Here is a 23983-nt window from a genome sequence, read left to right as displayed (position 1 = left end):
TGGGCTTACATTCTTCTAGTCAAAATTGTAATAATCTGGTAGTGCATGCTCCTGCTCCTGACCAGCATCTGACCACCGGTCTTGAATAATTCGGTGGTCCAACAATCGGCACCTGTTGCTAACCGCATTTTGGATGGGTGATATACACTCCATACCGTCATCTCTTATTGGTTTTGCGGTATCTTCCTCACGCCATTATTTGATACCAGAAGCTTTTCAAAATGCTCCTTCAAGATCCTCAACACGTTGTCTGTATCTGTCATCAGGTTTCCATTTTCATCCCTACAGAATGTTGCATTCCTTCCCATGAAATTTTTTTCTTGAAAAAAAAGGTTTATTTCGCGCTTCTGCAGCCACATCCGACAATTGGCCGATTGGCAGCAGTGCCAAAATAGCAAATAATAGAGGGTTCCTTTATATGGGGTCTATACCAAAAAGTGACCCCATATTGATAATTTTTGATAGGAAGATTTGCTATATAATGCTCATTCATGTCCAAAAATAATGTCCAAACTTACCCAGACACCAAATAATAGGGGGTGCTGCCATATAAAATGGACCAATAATGATCATTTTTGGAAGGATGATTTGATACCTTGTCTACAATAAAATTACCAAATTACAGTCTATTCGTATAGAAATCGAGCCCAAACTCCCCAAAATGCCGAATAAATAAGAGTCATGGTGGCCGGCGGACTCCATTGCCATTGTGATCATCCACGAAAAGAAAAAGACATGGAGAGATCTATGGGGGGAGATTGAGATTCTCTTCTAGCTAATTCGTCTGCCCTTTCATTACCCATGGTGTCCTGGTACCCAATACAGTCGATAGCTGTAGGTAGGTTCTTCCAAAATTGTTCTACACTTGAAGACGGCCTCTGATTTGATGGCTTTAAGAGCCGCTTGACTATCCACAAAGATAGTCAACGATATTTGCATCCAGACTTTTTAACAATCCCGCTGCCTTCCAAATAGCGAAGACTTCAGCTTGGGAAACGCTACAGTTGCTATCTAGCTTGTAGGTACGTTCAAGGCCTATCATTCACAGTAGACGCCAGCCCCGCCCCATGTACCTTCTTCCATCTTGGATTCGTCTGTCTTTACTAGGAATAACATCGTCAAATCTCAGGACTGGTGATATATAGTCGCATAGTTTTACGCGTTGGTCCAATGACATACCTGGTTCGTTCAAAATACAACCATGCCCAAAGGTACAACTTCGCCAAAGATTTTGTTCATACTGCCTTAGGGCACTATGCGCGGCCTGAACTTAACGCTGAGGTCCAGAGGCCTTAAGTTCAGCATTACGTTCAAAGCTGCTGAGGGGTGCCACTAGTTACTGTTTTCTGATTTTTGTATCCCCCAAATTTGAATTAATAAATTTGCTGTTTAGCATTTTACGGACTCATGTTTAACGTTGGTTAAAGGCCCTCCCTCTATATCTAGGAAAGCGGCCAGCATAAAGTTTGAATTTTCCATATTCCTCTCAATATAACTTACCACCTAGTGCAGTGCAGATCCTACAGACTTGCCCTTTATGTATGCGTGTTGTGAATTGCTAAGAGAGTGGTGGTTCAGTTGATGATCAGTATTTCGAGAGTCTTGAGGAGAAAGTATGGTAGGCTAATTGGTCTATAGTCCTTTGGTGCAGAGTGGCTTGGTGTACACGCTTTAGGAATGTAAGTAACCTTTAACCCTCGATCCATATACCCGGAACGCACGAGAGAGTCAAACACGCCGTATAGATCTTCTTAAGGATCATATATATACTTGGCGAGGCAAATTGAAGCATCGCCGGTGTGATTCCATTTATATGGTTTGAATGTTTTGCGTATCTTATTTCTGTTAACCACCTTGACAATGATATCCAAATCTAGAGTTGCTGTGTGTCATCTCCGTTCACTGTTGATGGTATCAAGATGTGAAATCTTTGCAACCTGGGAAATGAGTCTCAGAAGAAGAAAAAATCAGGCGACGCTACAATAAATATTTAAAATTAATTTTTATTCAACTATGCACAGAGCTCATAAAGTATGGGAACAGTATTGAAACGTAATACAAAATGTAATCCAAAACATTTTTTAAACCACATTCATATTAGAAAACTAATGTACCTACCCTCCTCCTTCCCCACATTCCCTTCTCCAAAAATATTTTTGTTTGGAAATTCGATCAAAAAAATAAGAAGAATTTGTGTGTTTGTTTTTTTTTTCATTTCATTTGTTATATATGAAAATAAGCTTTTTTGTTTGTTGTTGTTTTTTGTTTATTATATAGTTACATTATATTTGTTGTTGTTGTTTACTTTATAAGAAAAACTATATTTATATATAGATGTGATAAAAATTTTACAAGTGGAAATCGAATAAATACGAAATAGTATAATCAATTTATTATTTAAAAAAAAATATATAGTATAGTATAGAATAATATGTATATATTTATATGAGTGTGTTTGTTATTATATAGTAAAAAAATATGTTTGCTTGTTTATTATAAAAAAAACAAAGGAAGATGAGTTGATGCGGAGGAAAATAAATGTTACAAAAACAGAAACTCATGCAAATTACAACAATACCAACTAATAACAAACGTTAAAAAAATACAATTCCAGTGCTATGATTCCAATGATGTTATTGTTAAACCACAGCAGCAAAATTTGGGTTTTAGGGGTGAGGGGAATCATAACACTAAGAAATTGCATTTTTTGTTATTGATGGGTATTGTAGATTTAAATTCTTCTTTTTTTACAATTCCTCTTCAACTCAATGGTTGATAAAAAAGAGATTGGGAGAAAATGTTTTACGAGGTGTTTTTGTATATTTCCAAAAAAGTCAAATTCTAAATCAAGTCTTTGGTTTTTTTTATAAAACAGCAGCAGATAAACCAAAGACAAATTTTAGAGTTTGTCGTTTTTTGGTTTCTATACACAAAAACACTTTTTGAAAACACACTTTTCGGAATCTCTAGCAAAGATTTTTTCCCCCAAATTGCCCTAGATCGAATATCATTTAAGGGGTTTTCTTCTTTGTTATTGTTGTTTGTTTTCTCTATAAAACACAAAAAATTGCTAAAATATATTTTAAAAATGGAGTTTGGGGCTTTGTTTGTATTGTAGTCGGGTTGTGTTGTTGTTTTTTTTATAAAACGAATAAAATTACTACTAAAAAATAAAACTAAAATTAAGCTTATATTTTACAAAATTAAAAAAATAATAATTTTATGATGTTGTTGTTTTTTTCTATTTTAGCATAAAAATTTTAAAACTTTTTTTGTGTGTTTTTTTGCTTTCATTTTTTTTAATTGTTTAATAACTATTTAATTGTTATAGCTTAAATTTAAAACTAAACTCACTTTTAATCAGTTTACTGTTGTTGTATTTGATGTTTTGATAGAAAGAGAGAGGGATGTGTTCTCTCTCTCTCTCTCCCTTCTCTATATTTTATAGCCTACACTAATTATAATTATTATTATTAATATTTATTTTTTTTTTTTAATTTATTATTTTGCTACTAAGCAGCAGTTGTTGGCGCTCTTTAACCAATGCCAATACAAATGAATGTTGAAAATTCACAAATGAAATTCAAATCACTTTTCTTTACATTTAAAATTGTTGGAGACATTGAGAGAATCCTGGTTGTTTTTGAAGTGGTGGCACCTCTCCATATAAAAAACCCGGTTCAAATCAAATCAAATTTCATGAAATTTAAAATTTCACAATTAATTTTTTTATCTTCTTTTTGTTCTCTTCTCTCCTTTCTTCGAATCTCATTTACCAAGTTTTCAACATGCAATTGCATTTGCTTTGTGTCTTCTCTTGCTTGCGCTCATTATCTCTTCTTCTTCTCATACGCGTACATTTACAATATTCGGTTTCGATTTATTTTTTTGTTTTCCCATCATTCATATATCTCTTTTCTTCCCCATATAGCTGAGAGAGAGTGTAGTTGTAATTTGTTGTGTGAGTGTGTGTGCTATCCTTCCTACTATTTATTTATGGATTTACTCCGTAGTAAACGCCTTAAACCTCATTCCGGCCTCTCGTCCGTTTCACTGTTCGTTGATAGATTCAACGAATTATCGGCACTGCCCGACGACGATTGTCGGGTGTGGCGTGTTGAACGCAGCTCACGTCGTTTTTCTGGCGGTTGTTCGGATATCAGCGAATGATCGGCACCCGAGCGAGGACGTTTTAGTCTACCCGATGACCGGCGCGTCTCTTCGCATTGCGACGATCCACTATTATTGGCCGAATCATGTGTCAAATCTTCCACACTGCCACCGTGCAGGGAGCTGGCCCCCGACGAATTCGCCGCCTGTGAGGTGGGTGCTTGAGAGGAGGATTGTTGTGGTGGTGCTGGTTGCGCTTGAGAATTGCTGTGCGACGACGAATTGGCAGATGGACTTGGTTGCTGATTCGTCGGTTTTTTGAGTATTGGTTGTATAATCAGTTCGTCGGCTTCTTCATAGGGAGGTGGCATTTTAGCAGCTTCCGCAGCATTTGTTATGGTCAGTGAAATTCTCGACTCGCTGCGTTCGGAACGTTCACTACTGGAACTGGCTCCGGAACTAATTGGTGGGGCAATGGTTATGGTGGTTTGAGAGGGTAAATTGGCTGCAATACCAGTCGAATTCAGTGGCGTCAAAGTGACCTTATCCGCTTCGCCACCAGATGGTCCAGAGGAAGACCCGCCGCCACCACCCATACCACTACTACTGCCGCCTCCACCACGTATGCTCTTCTCTATGCTCGTCATACCACCACCCAAATTCATTGGAAATCCAGCTGCAGCCAAGGCCGCAGCAGCATTCAAATCATCCTTGAGCGATGATGTTGATGTTTCAGTTCTTTGCCTCTTTGACTTGTTGTGATGATCATCGCCGCCATACGATGGTGCTGATGATGCCGCCGATGTGGGTATCAGTGATATGCCCGAACCCAAGCCCAATGTTTTGGTATAATAGTCCATTTGTTTCTGGAAGGCATCTTTGGCTAGTGCATCTTGTTCCCGTTGTCGTTTCGATGATGACGACGATGAAGTCACCGCCGACGAGGAAGATGTTGATTGCGTCGATGAGCCTCCCGTCAAACCGGCCAAACTGCCTGTTAAACTGGCTAAGGAACCGGGGCCGGTCAATGGTAAGGGACCACCTGCTGCAGCCATGGCTTGTGCTGCCATCTCAGCCAGGAATGCTTGACTAAAATCGGCAGGCATTCCAGGTATTTGCGGCAATGATGCAGCAGCTGCAGCGGCTGCCGCAGCCGCCGCCGATTTCGCACTTTTACTCGACGATGAATTGTTGGAAGATGAATTCGTATTGGATGATGATCCCGATCCCGAACCTGTCATGGAGGGTGGCAATTTACCCTGCGACAAGGCCTGCAACGTTGCCAAATCGGTTGGCAATTGACCACGCGCCAAAGCTTCCATTAGTTTTTGTTGTTCCTTGGCGGCTTGTTGGGCGGCCACAGCTGCAGCATTGGCTGAAGAACTGGACGAGGATGATCTCTTATCACTAACGGTGGATGAAGATGGTGTATTGGCTCCCGAAATTGGTGGCATACCCAGAGAGTTCATCAGGCGTGTGGCTTGAGCCAAATCCATATTGGTCATACGTGAGAATTGTTCCAGAAGCTGGGCATCGGCGGGTGGCATAAGGAGACTGGATAATTGTGCCATTTCAGCGGATGCTTGAGCCGCAGCTCTGCTGGCAGACGATTGACGACCACGAGAACTGCTTTGTGAGCTACTGGATCCTGTATTTGAAGATCCAGCCATACTGGCAGCCATGGCATTCATAAGATTTGCAGCTTGGGCCGCTTGGGCCGATGCAGCATTGGAGGATGATGAAGACGATCGGGAATTGGAGGATTTTGAGGATTGCGATTGATGAGCCTTCGTTTGGGTGGTAGAGGTGGAGCCCGCCGAGGAGGCGCCATTCATTAGATATTGTTGAGCCAATTGATCGTAGGCGGCTCCCAAACCCGATGATCCCAGACCAGTAGAACCCAAGGAGTAGGGATTTAAACCACTCATACCCATGGGAGGATACAGCAGAGAGGGATTGCCGAAAAGGAATGGGAAGCCAGCAGCCAATTGCGAAGCACTTGGTCCGGAATTTTTGGAATTGGAGCCAGAACCGGAATTGCCAGTTGATAGTGCAGAAGCTCCCAATGCAGCTGCAGCCACCGCAGCAGCGGCTGCATTTTGTTGCAACAGTTCAGCTTTAGTGGGTTTCTTATTCGAATTTGATGAGCCTGAACCTTGTCCAGAATTCTTACTCGATGAACCGCCGCCACTCGATGAAGACGACGATCCCGGCATACCTCCTAAGCCACTTAATGCAGGTCCAGCTGCGGCCATCAAAGTGGCCAACGATTGAGCATCCATGCTAGCCAAATTGCCCAAGCCACCCATGCCAGCCAGACTGGCAAACAAATTCATATTGTTGAGATTACCCAAACCGGGTATGTTGCCCATACCGGGCATTCCGGCGAAAGGCATGGAGAGCAGAGGGTTCTTAGGATCAAATGCAGCCAAAGGATTCTTAGGATCAAAAGATCCCAAACCTGGCAGACTGGCCAAGAGATTAGGATTTAAACCAGCCAATGATCCGAATTGTTGCATGGCAGCAGCGTTAGCCTGCTCCATGGCACTTTGCCGTGAAGATTTTTTCGATGAGCTTGAAGTGGGTGTTGATTGGGATTGTTGTTGGGCATTGGAATGACTGTTGGAAGAGGCATTGCTAGACGTTGACGATGGGCGACCAGTGTGGCTTTTGCTTGAATTGGAATAGCTTGATTCCATTGGTTTGGGTGAGGGTGCAGACATGGGATTTTGCATTTGTTCCAACCATTTGGGATCAACTTCATAGTTGGGATTTTCCGTTAGCCTGGAAAGAGGGAGGAAAGACAAATGATTGAATTGGTAATTTTAGCGTGAGGTGGATGCTGATGGACTTACCATTGCATTAATCTCTTTAATTGTGGGGCCTTATTGCCGGATAGGCGTTTGCCTGTTTGTTTGTTAATCACCGGCACTGGTTCATCTCCGGTTAAACCAGGTGGTGGTCCACCCATTGATTGCTGCTGGTGTTGCTGCTGTTGAACACTTGCCGATTGGCTGTGTGATTGAGAGGCAGATGATTTCGAAGAGGACATTTGTGAAGCAGACAGCGATTGCTGAGTTGGTGTGGAAGATGATTGACGATTCGATCTTCGGCCACTGGATGTTGGTGTGGGATTACTGCTAACACTGCTGCCGGGATAATCCATTGAGGGTGCACTCATGTCCGTTAGCCATTTGTCGACCTTGGTGTCCATGGGTCCGCCATATTTGGTGCTGCAAGGAGAGGGAGAAAAAGGGGGAATTATTGATAAAATTCTAAACAAAAAATTCGGAAAAACTTACTTCATTTTCATGGCCTGTTCCATGTCAGCCAACATGCTTTCGTATAATTTACGCTGGGCAGGTGGTAAACATTGCATCATTTTCTGTTGTTGTTTGATAAAGGTTTGTGGATCGGTGGCCATGGTCTGGGCCAATAAAGCATTCAAACTATCCTTGGCCGATAGACTACCCATACCAGCCATATTCTGTAGAGCCGATAAACCAGAACTGGATGAATTGCCAGATGATTGGCTAGCAGATTGAGAACTGCCTTTTCCTTCTAAGGGAGATAGAATTAAGAAAAGCAAAAGAAGAAAAATGGAAAAATGTTAATAAAATGTTAAAAGGGGAGGGGGAGGGAATATAGAAAATCTCCCCCCACACACACACACATCAATCTTAAGACAAATATAAAGCTCAGAGACTCAAACTCACTTCCGGGCACTGTGGTAACAGTGATTGTAAATGGTTTTTGATTTTGTTGCTGTTGCGATGACATGGCCGATGCAGCATTGGCCGGTGTCACCGATACACTTGGTGGTATTTGAGGTTTCTTTGACGATGGCAGTGATGGATCGGGGAAGGTTTTTTGTTCCTTTGCCGCCGATAGACCCAAAACAATTTCATCCAACTTTTTGCGTTTCTTTTCTTTGCCAACAACGGGTTCTTCAATGGTCTGCAAAGAGAAGATATGGGAGAAATATTAAAAAACAATTTTAAAATATAACTCAATTTTGTTTTGGGTAATTTGTTAGGGTTCCACTTACACAATTGTTCTTCTTCATTAGCTTATTGAGGGTATCATCTAATTTGCCACCACCTTTGCTGGCCATTGAGGGGAATGCTGAACTCAAAGCAGCATGTATACTCGATGCAGAGGCTTGTGAGTTCGATGATTTCTTGGAACCCATTGAAAAATCTTGTACCTCACTCAAATCAATTGCTCCAGCTGAGGCTGATTTCATGATGTCGGCCATGTTCATTTTTGGCAAGCTGTAATGAGGAAAAAATAAAAATTATTAATTTTGAAATGACAAGGATACGCGGATTTTTCAAGGAATATTTTTGCAAGGTCTGTAAAAGGTGTACATTTTTTCAATGTCTGTATATGGAGTAGATTTAAAAACAAAAATTTGCTTCAAAGAACTTTTAGATTGGTTGATTTTTAGGAGGAGGAGCTCAACCTTTTTTGTAAACTAATTTTTCTTCTTCTTTAACTTACCTTGATGACAAATCCATGGCACCGCCCATCGATGATGGTGGTGGTGTCTTTAGAGGTGGCACTGCGGGCTTATTAAATTGTCCCGATGTCTGACGACTCAAGGGAGCATGTTGATGGGCCGGCGGTGGTTGTAATGCCGAGGCCAATGAGGAATTAGCCGCAGGCGAAGCAGCCGATGATGAACGCCTTGACGAACTACCACCAACAGTGACAGCTCCCGAGGCAGCAGCGGCAGCCATATTTGCAATTTCGGTTTCCCAATCTTTAGCAGCTACTGAAACAAGGCCAACATTTCATTAAATTCAATGAAATTTAAAAAAAGTTTAAAATTTTTAATACTACTTACATGATTGAGAACTGTTGAGTAAGGCATGTAGCTTGGCTCGTTCCGTTTCCACATCAATGGCAATGTGTCGCTTACGTTTCTTGCCGCCCGAAGTTGTAGTTTGCGAGGTATTCGCTGTGGCTGCCGATCCTGAATTTCCTCCACTTGCATTGGGTATGGTGAGGCCAGAAAGGGCTGTCAATGACATGCCTGGTAGTAGGGCACTCAATGCACTGGCATTGCCACCAGCTGCTGCCACAGCAGCTGCCATTGCAGCATTTAGGGTATTGGCATCCAGACCGGAGAGACCAGCAGCTGCTGCTGCCGCCGCCGCAGCTGCAGAGGAAATACTTGATGCCGTCGGGGTGGTGGATGACATTTTTGGTGTTGTTATGGTGTTCGATGTCATCACTGGCGGTGTTATGGGTATTGGTGCCGGAGGAGCTGAAATGGGTGGTGGGGGTGCCACCACTGCTGCTGCCGACGCAGCCGTTGCAACTTGTTGTTGCACTTGGGATGTGGGTAAATGTTTGGTAACACCTTGATCGGTGGTAATTGTAATAACATCGGGTGTTGTAGAACGTTTCTCTACGGCCACACTCAAATGGGGAATGGCATCGTGCAGGGCAATCTTCAAATCCATATCCTTGCAACCAGCCAATGCTGAATAGCTTTTATCCACTGGCCATTTGCCAGTTTCAACACAAGTGACAATGTGACAGATACGCCGTTCCAAGGCGAAATCTTTAAACCAACGAATCATACACATTTCCAATTTGGGTTTTTCGAGTTTTTGTTTGGCCGCGCCTGGTTGTATAACTTCCAAGTCGGGGAAACGTGCCTTAAGTTCGGCCGCCTGTTTATTGCATTCTTCCTCGACGGCCTTTTCTTTTTCTTTCATGACTTCTTCATCGTCGGGATCGTTGGAACCACTTGTGGCTGTTGCCAAATCTAAGATTTCATCTTCTTGTGCGGATTTTTCGCTTGGCTTTTCTTTATTTTCTGTTTTATCTTCTTCGGGTTTTTCTTCCTTGGTTTCTTTTTCGGCAGGTGATTTTTCTGTTTCAGAAGTAGCAACCTTTTCTTTTTCACCCTCACCTTCTTCTTCTTTTTCTTCTTCGGATTTCTTTTCAACCTTTTCTGTGGATTCTTCATCCGTTTTTGTTTCTTCTTCTTTGTTTGATTGTTCATCTAAAGATTTATCTTTTTCTTCTTCTTCTTTTTCCCTTTCCTTGGATTTTTCTTCAGCTGATGAAGAGGCTTCTGCTGCTTCTGCTTCGGTTTCTTTTTTAGGTTTTGTTGACAAATCTTGTTCCTCAACATCCATGACGGCGGCTTCATCAGCAGCTGCATCCTTGTCAGCTTCCTTCTTCTTGGGAGATTCTTTATCTGTTTCCATGGCAGTGGTGTTGTTAGCAGTTTCTTCTTCTTTTTCTGCTTCCTTAAGTTTATCCTTTGATTTTTCCAAAGCCAAAGGCAAATCATCGTCATCATCATCGTCTTTTGTTAAATCTTGACACTCAATGTCCTCTTTAATTGGCGACTTTTTCACAGATAAGTCTTGGGATTTGTCTTCTTTAGATTCTTCAGAGGTGGTTTCTTTTTTACACTCCTCCTCTGCCGCCTGTTCCACCTTGACATCTTTGGGTTCCGATTTAACCTCACTCTTCAAGGGCGAATAGTTTTCCTTTTTAATTAAACTACTCTTGGTCAGCAGTTCATCATCCAAATCGATAATTTCATCTTTAACCGTGGAGGAGAGTTTCTCGGCATTCATGGCTTCCAGTTTAATGGAGCGTTGAATTTGTGCCTCCAATTCGCGTATGAAACGTTTTTCCGAATCGGCAAATGAGAATGTGTGATCGTTAAAGATAAATGTCTCGGACCGGTAAAGGCCATGTTTTAGAACGGCAGCCACCAATTCTTTATCATGTTTTCCGGGCTCCCACCAATCTGGCGTGTCTGCATTCACCATACACAATTTCAGACGTTCCTCCAATTGTGGATGTTTGGCAATTTCTCGCAATTTCGATAGTAATTCCAAACGATCCAATATCAATTTGGCATGATCCTCACTTATATCCTCAATAATACCCTCGAGACCTTTTTCATTTTCGCTTAGCTTAACTCCCGCCTGTCGTTTACACATTGTAATGAATACCTTATAGTAATCACTCATGGTTTCATCACTCTTCCGCTCTAGATGGGCCATTTGTTTGAATTTTGTCCAATCGGGCAGGAGAGCAGTGGGCGTGGCAGTTGTTGTGCCTGGTGCCAAGGCGGAGGCTGGAAGGAAATCTACACCATAACCGGTGAGGACACGTAAAAATTCATATTCCTCACGACGATTCCATTTTTTGGGGATACACTGCAGGCGTTGCATTTCACGTTCTTTAGCAACCATTTCCATTTTGCCTTGACGTTCCATTTTCTAAAAGACGAAAAAATAAAACAGGGAATTAATTTGCGATTCAAAAGAGTAGATTGAGATTTACAAATGATAATTAAAAAAAATAGTAAAATAAAGTTTTGTAAAAGAAATTTCTAAAATAAAGAATGATATGCATGAAAATTGAGGTTAGGTTAAATAAATTGAGGTTAGGTTTATTAAACCGCGAAAAAAAGTGGCATATATGAGAGAAAATGGAAGAAAATAAGGATTAGAGAGGAGTATATCCCTCTTTCTTCCATAATAAAAATCTTCTATATCACACATTTTCAATATACAAAAAATATTCAATTAAACGGTACGATATGTAAAAATCCCACAATATAGAAGAAAAAAATACAAAAGGTCACCCCCAACCAGCAGCCACATTAAATTACAATTATAACAACAAAAATCAATAGTCAATTTTTTTCAACAAAGTGTAGCCTTTTTGTTGTTGTTGTATCTCACAAATAAACACAACAACAATCTAAACACCTTTGCAATTGAAATAAAAAAATCAATAACTTGTCACATTTTTGTATAATTGTGGGATAAATTATATATTTTCTTGGTTCGCAATACGGGACCGGCGAGAGGGTCGCCGTCGCTGAGTGAAAAGTTCCTTTCGTTCTAGAAACAAAAATACTAATTACAATTAAGGTAATGTCCTTTTGTGTGTGTGTTTGGTTCGTACTTTTATGAACCACTATTTTCAACTACATATGTAAATTTAATGTTAAGGTTAGGGATGTATTAGGGTGTAACGATGTAAAAAAAAAATTATAAAATATATTTTTGTAAAAAATCCTTAGGCAAATTGACAATTTTTTTGAGGGCTTATGATTTTTTTCCAAAAGAAAAGAAATTAGTCCCATGGTCATACGAGGTCGATTTCTTCATTAAAAAAATAAACTTTTTCCCAAAAAAAATTTAATTGAGAGAAGCCTACGATTTTTTCGTAAAAAAAATAGTCAAGAGGACTTTTTTAGGGCCGACAATTGTTTTCTATGAAAAAAATAGAATTGAGTGGAGCCAAATATTTGTTTTTCTATAAAAAATAGTTTTGAAAATAAAGAAAAACTTATTGCAGAGGACGATTTTTTCATAAAAAAATTTGTCTCGAGGACCAAAAATGTGACTAAAAAAATTGAATTGAGAGAAGCCTACGAAATAGTCCAAAGGACTATTTTTTCCTAAAAAAAAATAGTCCCGAATATCAACAATTTTTTTCTATGAAAAATTTTATTGAGAATGAAAAAAAAAACATTTTTTATATAGAATTTTTTTGTTCTATAAAATTTTTTTGAAGAAATTTTTTTTTTTTTCTATAGAAAAAATAATTCGAATGAGATTTTTTCTATAGGAAAATGAATTCCCATTGGTTTAGGATTTTTTCTATAGAAAAATGAATTCCTATTGGATTTTTTCTATAGAAAAATGAATTCCTATTGGATGTTTTCTATAGAAAAATTAATTCCTATTGGATTTTTTTCTTTAGAAAATTGTTTTCTATAAAAAAATTTAAATTTCAATTTCATTGTTTAAACATATCGGTAGCCGGACGAAAAACCCGAATACCCGCATTAAAATCACAAATATGTAGCCAGTTTAAAATTGATATCATGGAGTCAAAACCCCGATATTTATAAATTTATATTCGAATGTAAAAAAATGCAAATGCTTCTTTAGATATTCAAATACAGTAAAAACTCGCTAATCCGGATAATTGATTGTAGACCCCAATCCGGATTACCGAGATTTCCGGATTATCGAGTTTTATTAATTGGTTTAAATTTATATTAATTTGGTGATAATTTAATTATTTTTATGTTTTTATTAAAAATGAAAATTATTCATTTCAAAAATGAACATTGAATATTATAGGTACCATTTTCAATTAAATTTGCAACGATTTTTTTATTAAAATAAAAAGTAACGTATCTTTACAGTCCGGATTTTTGAGTCAAATGGGTCAATCAATCCGGATTATAGGATACGCAATGGGTTGTGAAATGCAGTCCGGATTACCGAATAATCCGGATTGTCGAGGTCCGGATTATCAAGTTTATACTGTATCAATTTATTTAAAAATTGTTTACATTTAAATCTAAAAATCGTTCTATTTGATTATAAAAAACCGGATAACATAAAACCCGCTTTTAAGTCGCAAATATGTAGAACGATAAGCAGCCTAAAGGCTCATAAATATTCCAAGTCAACTCAAAAATCATGTCATGAGGTGAAAAACCGCTAAGTAACCGTTACTAAAAATCCGATTACCTGATGGTATCATATTTTTATTCGGATTTAAAAATATGCATATGGCACTATAGAGTTCGAAATCGCAAATCAATTTATTTAAAAATACACATATTTAATTAAAATAGTTGTATTCGATTAAAAAAAGAAAATAAAAACCGAATACGCGAAAAAAACCGATTACTCTATTTTAAAAAAATAAATAAATATCCCTTTCCCTTCGTATCGCACATATCTAACTCTAGTGCTGAAAATGTCATCGAATTGCTTAAATATTTCAATTCTGAAGGTAGGAATAATATGGGTAACCGTTTTAAAAACCGAATATCGGGTTTTCAAATCTAGATATCATGTACGTTAAATATCTAAAAATACAACAAAAATACAAAACAATGTAATTCTGAAAAAAAAATATGATTAACCGTTTCTAAAAACGGAATAACCGATTAAATTATATTTTTTTTTCAATTTTAATTATGAAATTTAATCTGAAAACTCGAATATTTAAAAATCATAAATTAAATACCCGACTAAGATTAAAAAAGTATGTTTATCGATTTTCATATTTCAAAATTTGAATTCAATTTTTATAAAATTTGTATTCCACAATCATTGCCGTTATACTAATTACCACCCCGCTTTAAATTACAAAAAAAATATTTACCCCTGTAACCAATGTACATAACCTCAACTAAATTCCCCACTCTCTCTATACAATTAATAAACCCTATACACTTATGTACATGTGTGCCAATAATAAAACACATGCACACACACACCAGTGTGCATTTTGCACTCCAAAGAGGGTGCTTAAAATGTTCTAATTTTTTTGTAACCCCATATTTATAAAATAAAAAACACACACACACCAACAAAAAAAGAGATAAATCATCAAAACAGAAAAGGGGGAGAAATTAAATGTGACAGCACGCACAGACAAATAATGTTTGGATGGATTAGTAAAACGAAATAAAACCTGAAGAAATAACAACTGATGCCAAAAAAAACATATGTCAAAAAACCGGAACACAATAAAAAAAGAATCCCTTTTTGCAACAATTAACCACACATGTTGTTGTTGCAATTTACAACAAATATATATTTTTTGTCTTGCAAATTTATGTTTGTGTGTGTGATGCCACAATACCCCCAGAAAACGAAACACCAATTTCCAACTATCATTTCCTGTAACATATATTATTGTCAAAAATAAGAAGAAGAAAAAGCATAGCAATTTTCCTCCACCCAAAAATCTTAGGTGATAGATATCTTTCTTTTTTGTTATACACCTATCTAGTCATTGTTTTACTTTTTTATTCATTGCGCTTTGCAAAGCAATTGTCCTCAAAAAGGGAAATATGCGCGAGCAAATTCCATCAAAAGAAAGGAATATGTATTCTTATTCTTCCTTTCCTTAGTGGTTACTACAGCTGCCTGCCTTTAACAAAAACAAAAAAGGGAAACAGATGACATTTTTCATTTGACTTAAGAGACTGATGGCCCACCAACAGCAACTATAATACTAATAATGATGGCGCTCAAAACCTTATTAAGCAGGCACAAACAATGAAGCAGAGAGTAGAGAAAATAAAAATACAAAACAAAAACAATATAATAATGAATATAAAATGTAAAATATCCATTTCTTTTGCACCCCTAATTTTTATTCACACACACACACACCAAACATTTTGGCATTTACAATTCTCCAACCATCCATTCACCTCCCTCCCGCTCTCCCCAACCACCCACCAACAAACATTTGCAAATACCTATCAACGGTATAAGCCACACTCACCCAAATATAAAAGAACAAGAACAAACAAGAGCTAGCAAATGATATCTCAACAGAGTATTTTTTAAATGAAATACAAAAATTTGAATTCGAGGGAGGAGTGTGTGTGTGAGAGAGAAAGAGTGCATGAGTGTATGCTTGATTGTGTTTGGGACAGAGAAAGGAGAAGACAGACATATAGAGCAGCTGCTGGAGGAATAGGAGCGGGGGGAAAAGTGTGTTTGCCACACGTTTGGATTTACAAAAATCTTCGTTTGGTACTCAAACGAAATACCCAAAGGTTTATTGCAATATATATTAACAACAACAATAACAAACATACAAAAAAATAGCTTAACCCAAGAAGAAGAGCTACTGCATCAGTAGACAAAAATCCAAACGATAACTGTTCATCATCATCATCCCGATGATGATGACGATGCTGATTATGTTACTCTCTGTTTATTGTATATGGACAAATAAATTCATGTTGATCTGTGTGTTTGCTTGTTTGTTGGTACGGCACAAATGATTATATCCACCAAGCGCAATTGCACGGTTTTGCACATACATACAATCTAGACAACAAAATGAGAAAGAAAAAGTATTGAACCTAACCATAAAAATATATCAAACACACTCCACCCCACCCCACTTTACATTATTATCCGCGCCACACAGGAAACAAAACGACACAAAATACTGTGTGTTGTGCTGTGTTCCCTGCCTTCTCACCTCTCTTGTTACACACACACACACACAACACAACTAATTTACAGTCGAGTCATGGTTGTGGTCTGTCATATGTAAACACAACACACAAAACACAAGAGGGGCACAGGCACGACAAAAAACGAAGGATGGCAGCCATCAAAAAATCTAGTGAAATGGAAAAAGGGTAGGAAGTGGAGGAAGCAATATAATACTCAACATTTATTTACAAAATACTAAAAACATTTGTGACTCGCTGCCTGCTGCCGCCTGAGGAGGACGACTTAAAACAGAAAAGGAAAAAAGGAGGACGACGACAACGAACGAGGACATCTCAAACATGACAAACACAAAAAAAGCTTACATAGAGAAAATGAGGAACAAAGAGAAAGAATGGGAAAAAGGGGTTTTTGCGAATAAGAGGAAGACGAAACGACTACATATAAAATCGTAGACAAGTTATATTTATTGAATGGTGGAGGAGGAAGGGGGAGGGAGGCAAGGAGAGCTAGTAGGTGTTATGGCTGTTAATGGGTGGCAGTGGTGCTGGGGTGGTATATTAGGTAGTTAGCCCAAATAAGGAATAAATGTAAAATAAAACAAAAAAAACTTCATTATGTGTTAGAAGAAGAAGAAAAAATGTGTTGTTGCTGCCTGCCACATTTGGTTATAATTTTTTTTCGTAAAAAGGTTGGTTTGACTATGGATTGCTGGCTGATTTGCTATAGATTTTAGGGTTGCCAACTTGGGATTTTTTAAATAATGAAAGAAGCAGAAACTGGTTTATAAGAAAAGTCAAATTTTGATAATGGAGCCTCTTCTCTCCTTCACAAAATCCATTGAGAGAGAAAGAATTAGTTTCTTATTAGAAAATCAATTGTTTGGCGGCAATTGCTTTCTTTTCTTTTGACAAAGATTTTTCCATGACAATTGCTGACAATTGTTTAAGAAAGTGAATTAAATGATTGAAAAAACAAAATATGAAATTAATTTGTAAATATTTGCATATTTTTAAAAGAATTGGCGGAATATTTTGCAATAAAGCAAAATTTGCCGTTTGAGATATGTCAGAAGAGAAAACGAGTGCCTATGGGAGAACGGTTTACAAAGAGAGTCATTTGTGAGAAAATCATATGTTCCTCAATGTCAATACAATAACAACATTTGCCGGTTGAAATGCTAAAGGAGAAAGTGTGAGTGTGAGAGACAGGCAGCTGGTTTGACAATAATTTTGCAATTTGTGATGCAAATTAATATTTAATGCAAATTAATATTTAATGCAAATTAATATTTAAAAAATGTATTAAATTAAAATGTGAAATTTTGTACATTTAAAAGCAATAAGCAGAGCATCATATTGTGCTATAACATCATCTGATCTGTTGAGATGTAAACAAAGAGAGTTTTGTTTTTCTCAAAGAAATCAGCTGTTCTACAATGACGACCGTTTTTATTTTTTCTTTCTTTCGATAATTTTTTTGCATTCTTTGCGACAATTGCCGATAATTTTTTAGGAAAGTTATTTAATTAATTGAAAAATAAGAAATATTAATATTAAATTGTGAAAAAGAGAGAATAGAATGGAAGGCACATTTTTGCAAAACAAATTTTGCCGGCAACAACCGCCAATTTAACATTGAATTTGCAATTTGTTATCACAATTTAATTAAATTATTGGAAAATTATATTTTGAGTGGACTAAAAATGAAATAATAAATAAATACATCATAAAATTAAGTGAATTAACAATTTTTGTATTGATACAAAGTTTACAAACAATAAATGTGTTTATTAATCCGGCGAGAGAGATTTCAAAAACGAGCTTGTCAGAAAGAGAGGGAAAGAAAGACAGGTGTTTTGACATTGATGTTTTAGATAAATAGATGGAAAATAAATAATACATACAATTTTTCAAAAAAAATGTAATAACAAATGGCTGTAATTTTGAGAGTTAATTAAGATCTCATAATTATAGCAGAGGCAGTGTTTATTTTTATTATTTATTTATTTTTTTGTGTTATTGATAAACTACTCATGATTATATGAGAGAAAATGTTGTATTAAGTATTTGGTTTCCTTATAAAATTAAAAGTTGATTGAAAAATCATATGCTGACAAGTCTATACACCACCACATATCCTTCTCCTCAAAGTCACAATCAGTCTTACTTTTAATTTCAATCATTTATTATAGATATAGGAGCTATGTGCGGCGCACACATACAAATAAATTGTAATACAAAATTCCCCAAACACACACACATAATATATGGCAAATAATATATGAACGGAGAGAACATAAGCAATTAACCCATTAAGGTGAAATATATAAAAAAATATTCAACAAAGGATATACAAGTTGAAAAAAATTGATTAGTCCTGGAGAAAAAAATATCCTGTCACGTACTAAATTGTGGATCCTTAGAAATGTTAAAAAATACCTCAGGATATATGAGTCAAGGAAATATAAATATAAATTTCCACCTTGAAATGATTACATTTCCTTGAAAATTATACAAAATTATACAATTATTATACATTATATATATCATCCATTTCATTGTTCTCCCAAAAATCTATATAAATTTAAACAATTTGTATATACATATTTCCTTTTCCCAAGTGGTTAAATCAAATACATTACATCAAGCAAAATAAAAAAAGAAAAGGACACAATGATTTATAATTACGACCAAAAATAAAATAAGATAACGCAGCGCTATCTACAAAAGAAAACAGGCACAGGCCTGCACACACACAAATATATAAATGAAAAAAAGGCGGCAATATAAAATGCGGCGTTTTCATAAGTCAGTGTCCTTTTTTCCTACACAGACACCACACACACGCACACACACACTAACAATACTCTTTCAATAGAAAAAAAAATAAAATAAATCGAACAAAACAAAAAGTGAGATGATATTTTTTTCGTGGAACCGAAACAAAACGACAACAAATTCTCTTCTTTTCACTCTTTCACTCTCAGGGAAGTATATAATGAGTAAAAGAAAAAAATAAACAAAACAATAACACATAACGGGGATAAGGATTATTTGAGCACATGAGAGAACACAATGCTTAAGAGCGCCCAAATATAGTGGTTTTGTTTTGGCAGTACGGTGATGCTAATTTAGCGTTTTTCCCCTTTCAGATATAAAAGAAAAATACGATTTAATCTGTAAACAAAGCGTTAATTTTAATTAAAAATGGTTTGATGTTGACAAATTTTTTTTGGAGTTGGAAATCGATATTAAAGACTATTACAAAAAATAACTACCACTAAACAAAGGTTTCAAATAACTAATTATTAGGTAAGAAAATTGTACAGGCGAATCGAAGAACTTTAAATGGAAAATAATCAGCCATTTCTATTTTAGGGCGAGGTTATGCCACAAAAATATTTTTTGGACAAAAAATATTGCAACCAATATTCTCAATTCTTATTTGCAGTTAAAATCAATAAAAATAAACTAGAGTTTTTTAAAAATTTTCCAAGATAGTCCGAAAAAATAGTTATTTCTGCAATATTATAACACGTATCTTGCGAATTGATCCTCTGTATCCAAAAATATGGTCCCGAGGTACTACTCAAATTGACAAAACGACAATTATAATAGTTTCAAGTAATACCAAATTTTGGCGATTTTTCGCAATCACAAAATTAGCCACACTATTTTTTGTAATTACAATTAATAGTGAAATTACCAGATTCAGCAAATAGTGAAAGGTAGAAATACAAAAAAAATAATGCAAAGTTTGGCTATTTTTATCTCCAAAAAGATGGCAACACTGATGGTGCATAAATTCATCCAAAAATTTTAAAAAGCGCGTTTAGACTACTAAATTCATTCAATTTCAAACATTACTTCCATATTAATCATATTCACATAATATCCAGTAGATTATATTTAACGCACACGCTATAGAATTGACATTTGAAATCGAATGGATTTCGTAAATCTAAACTCACTTTTATATTCCGAACAGAATTTAAAAAAATCCAAGCAATTACATTTTTTTGGCGATTTTTTGCCACCCCACATAAAGATGGCCACACTATTTTCTTGCATACAATTGTGTTATATTATAACAACAAGAAGAAAAAATCCAAATAAAAAACAGCACAAAAATTATTTCAAATAATTTACACAATTGTAATAAACATAATACAGACGTCGTCGTCTGTATTATCATCATTGTTGTTGGTGCTTGTTTTTTTGTCAACGTCGTCGGCAGCAGCAGCCGGCTTTAAAAAAATACCCAAACGGCTGATTTGACGTTGCTGTTTACTTCACCATCTACCAAACAAAAGAGTACCAGTGCTGCCAGATAAATTTCATGAAAAATCGTCAATTTTTCAGAAAAAAATCGGCATAATCGGCATTTGTATTTTAAAAAATCGGCAAAAAATCGGAAGCATATAATTTATAAGTAAATTCATATTTTTTTGGTTTATAACAAATCAATACTTTTTTATTACACTAAAAAAAAGATAACAAATTCAATTCTGTATAAAAAAATAACATAAAAGATTCATTTATCTACAAAAAATGTAGATCTATGCAAGAACCATAATTCTTTGTACAAATTTAGACAAAACTGGAAAAGCTAAATTGGAGTCGGAAATTTTTTTCCAAAAACTTTTTAAATTATATTCTGCATTTTCAAAAATTTCTTCAAAATTCAGAAAGTTTAACTCCCTAAACTCGGAGTCTAAAGATTTGCCTCATTCGATGTAAAATGTAAACTAGACAGAGTACAATGCTGTCAAACAATGCAGATTTCTAAGCCATTGAAAACGGCTGCGGCGAGTCGTCGATAGTTATAATGATTAAAGCTGCCAATTTTATATGTTTGTATGGTAACGCCGTATTAAATTAAAAAGTTAGACAATTTTTGTCGATTGTTGAAATATCGGCAATTTTGAGGCAAAAATCGGAAAATCGGCATTTTCCATTTTTAGAGTGAAAAATCGTCAAAATGCCGATAAATCGGCAAATATGGCAGCCCTGAAGAGTACTCTTTCGCTCTCTCTATTGGTTATGGCTTGTCATCTGATGATGATGGTGATAGAAAGAGAAAGCCTCATCAAAGAGAGAGAGAGAAGAGCGCATCAAATGACAGCTATTCGATTAGAAATGGAGATGCACCACAAAAGAGTATTGGTTATGTGAATAAACAACAACAAGAAAATAAGTACAAGTAGAAGATAAAATAAATAAAAAAACAACATTGAAATTAAACAGCCAGCCGATGACAAAAAAAAACATGACCAATCAACCGAATACAATGTGTAATGAGCAAAATCAGAAGAACAACAAGAGTGGCAAGAAGAAGAAGAAAAAAATTAATCAAGTGGCAAATGTGTATGCGCGATTGATTATTAAGCATAAATTATAATAAGACAACGGACAAGTAAAAAGAGAAAGATAAAATCGTGTGTGTACCCCCTCCCTCTTCCTTCCTCTTCACACCATACAATCTTTTTTCATCTGTTATTATTTAAAAAATAATAATAATTTTTTGGTAGGGAGGTTGTTGTTGTGATTTAGTAAATCTGTTCTTTTGCTATTCCTTTTTTTCTTCATTTGTTTTACCTCTAAATAAATTGTGCCATTTATCTGAGGCGTTGGAGTAGTGGTATGGTGGTCGTCGCTGATACTATTATTATTGGTTATAGTTGTTGTTGTTAATGCTGACGATGGTGGTGGCGATGATGATGACAATGGCGGCGTCGGTGATGGCGTTGTTGTTGCCGTTGCTATTATTGTCGAAGGTGAAGAAGATGGAGTTGATGGCATAGTGGTGGCGGCGGCGGCTGTCACCGCCATTGTTGTTGTTGTATTTGATGTTAGATTTGTCGTCGAGTTCGATGAGGATGATGATAGCTTGTTTAAATGCTCACAGAAAGCAGTAAAACTGCTAAAATCCATTGGTTTAATTATTTCCATTTTGTTTGTTTGCTGTACATCTATGTGGCGGTGTACTATTTGAGGGATTTTTTTTTATTAAAATTTGTCACAACACAAATTTACACATGCTTGGGTTGGTAAAAGAAGCTTTTTTTGCTTATAAATTATAAGGTTTAATTATTTTTTCTTGTTGTTGTTGTTTTTTCATTAACAACAATTAATAATTGTAAGACATCACAGGTGCGTTTTAAATTAACAGTAGTTGCTTGCTTGTTCAGCTTTGCTCGGACTGGCGCTGTTTGATTGGTTTTGTTTTAAATTGGTTGTTTGTTGTTGCTCTTATTATTATTGCTTCTTAGTTTCACACATTTATTTTTGTTGTATTATTATTACTTTTGCACATTTAATTAATTTTCAATTATTATTTGCATTTCTTTTTTTCGTTTTAATTGAACAAGAAATTAAAAAAACAAAACCACTCACACACACAAAACACACACACGCGCGCTTAACACAATGACAACGATGCGCGTCAGGCGACGACTAGAGATGATGATTGCTTGCTTTCGTTTTTTTAGAAGAAGAGGAGTTCAAAGAATGTTATGCTGCTTCTTGTTTTATGTATTTTTTTCCTTCGTGGTTCAGCACTTTGCACTCTCTGCCGCCCGTGTGAAATTCTCCTTCTTCTTCGTGTGTTGTTTTGGGACAACAATAAAGTAGACAACAACGACGACAAGGAAGAAGAAGCAGCGGCATAAATGTTGGTTAAGTTGCTTCCTTTATTTTTTAGAAGCTAGCTGATTGGTTAGTAGGGATATGGAGATATATGCCTACTGGTGGTTCTACAACTTTTTCTTTACTTCTTCTTATTCTAAAACGAAATTCTTTGTCTTTCATTTGTTGTTGGTGTTTTTGTTATTGGCTTGCTATTATTCCATATTTCTTCGATTTGATTTTTTATTAGTATTCCTTTTTTGTTGTTGTTTTTGCTTTTTTTGGTAGTTTGTTGTTATCCCATTTTGTATTAGCCTGCCGATTTTTTTCTGCCTTTTCTTGTTCACACAAATCCGCGTCGTCCCGTCGCACACACAACAAAACAGAAATCGTCGACCGTCGTTTTAATGAATTGAAAAATTTTCACAACTTTACAGCGCGGCGCTCAAACAAATAATGAGCACAGCGCGTTATGCACAAGAGAGATAAACGTCGTCGTCTCCGCTGTAGTCGTTGATTCTTTCTTCTTTGTTGTATGGTAGTAGTTTATGCCCTTGTTGTTGTTGCTGTTCTTGTCATTTAGATATGGGTATGAGTGAGCTAGCGAACAAACAAACAGGCAGGCACATGTAGTAAGTATGTGGTACTTAATGTACGTACGTACATTCAAGAAGAACTGTCATTGTAACCCAGTATGTGTATGTATGTGTGTGTGTTTGTTTTATGTTATACAATGGAGAGAGTGGTGTTCAATTTCCAAGTCAAAGACAATAATGGTAAAAACACGTAAAAAAATGCTATGCTGTTTGGCTTCTTTGTCAAGATGGAGCAGAGCACACCGAACAACAACAACGCCACCGACTGACGGACGGTGTGTGGCATAAATCTAAACACAGCAACAATAATAACAACAACACCAACCAAGCACATCATCTTCATTTGCAATCCCAATCAAAATCCCAAAGTAGTACCACCACCATCATATCCTATCATGATTATTAGCATGCCTCTTCGTGATAGAAAAAATAATATATCAGTGAAGGGGGGACATACGACGTTGAACTTACATTAGGTTTACGTACATATTAGTTACGTTACGTTACGTTACGACACTAACATTACCAATAATCATCAGCATTAGCCGCGGCAGCAGCTGAGTAATCAATGTTTATTGAAAACGAAATAAATATAAACAGAGAGAGAGAGAGTGTGTGTTGAGACAGTTATGCCATGAGAGAGGCT

At 36.4% G+C, this 23983-nt stretch overlaps 1 protein-coding gene across 1 annotated transcript in view; it reads right to left on the bottom strand.

Moving 5' to 3' along the window:
- Positions 1–3989: 3989 nt before the first annotated feature.
- Positions 3990–23983, bottom strand: part of LOC133324061 (uncharacterized) — a 60987-nt gene continuing 40993 nt past the window's right edge. Inside the window, exons 13-19 of the mRNA XM_061532946.1 lie at positions 8960–11369; positions 8614–8887; positions 8159–8384; positions 7827–8067; positions 7413–7671; positions 6966–7343; positions 3990–6894 (exon numbers count right to left, since the gene is read on the bottom strand). Of these exons, the coding sequence (XP_061388930.1) occupies positions 4029–6894; positions 6966–7343; positions 7413–7671; positions 7827–8067; positions 8159–8384; positions 8614–8887; positions 8960–11369 (6654 nt within the window). The 3' untranslated portion in view covers positions 3990–4028. The remainder of the gene's footprint in view (positions 6895–6965; positions 7344–7412; positions 7672–7826; positions 8068–8158; positions 8385–8613; positions 8888–8959; positions 11370–23983) is intronic.

The sequence above is a fragment of the Musca vetustissima genome, unplaced genomic scaffold (assembly GCF_032173495.1).
Source record: "Musca vetustissima isolate MV318-11 ecotype Yass unplaced genomic scaffold, APGP_CSIRO_Mvet_v1 utg9295, whole genome shotgun sequence".
NCBI classification, from domain to species: Eukaryota; Metazoa; Arthropoda; class Insecta; order Diptera; family Muscidae; genus Musca; species Musca vetustissima.
The sequence above is the reverse complement of the archived record's forward strand: the minus strand, read 5'-3'. Positions and strand labels throughout refer to the sequence as shown.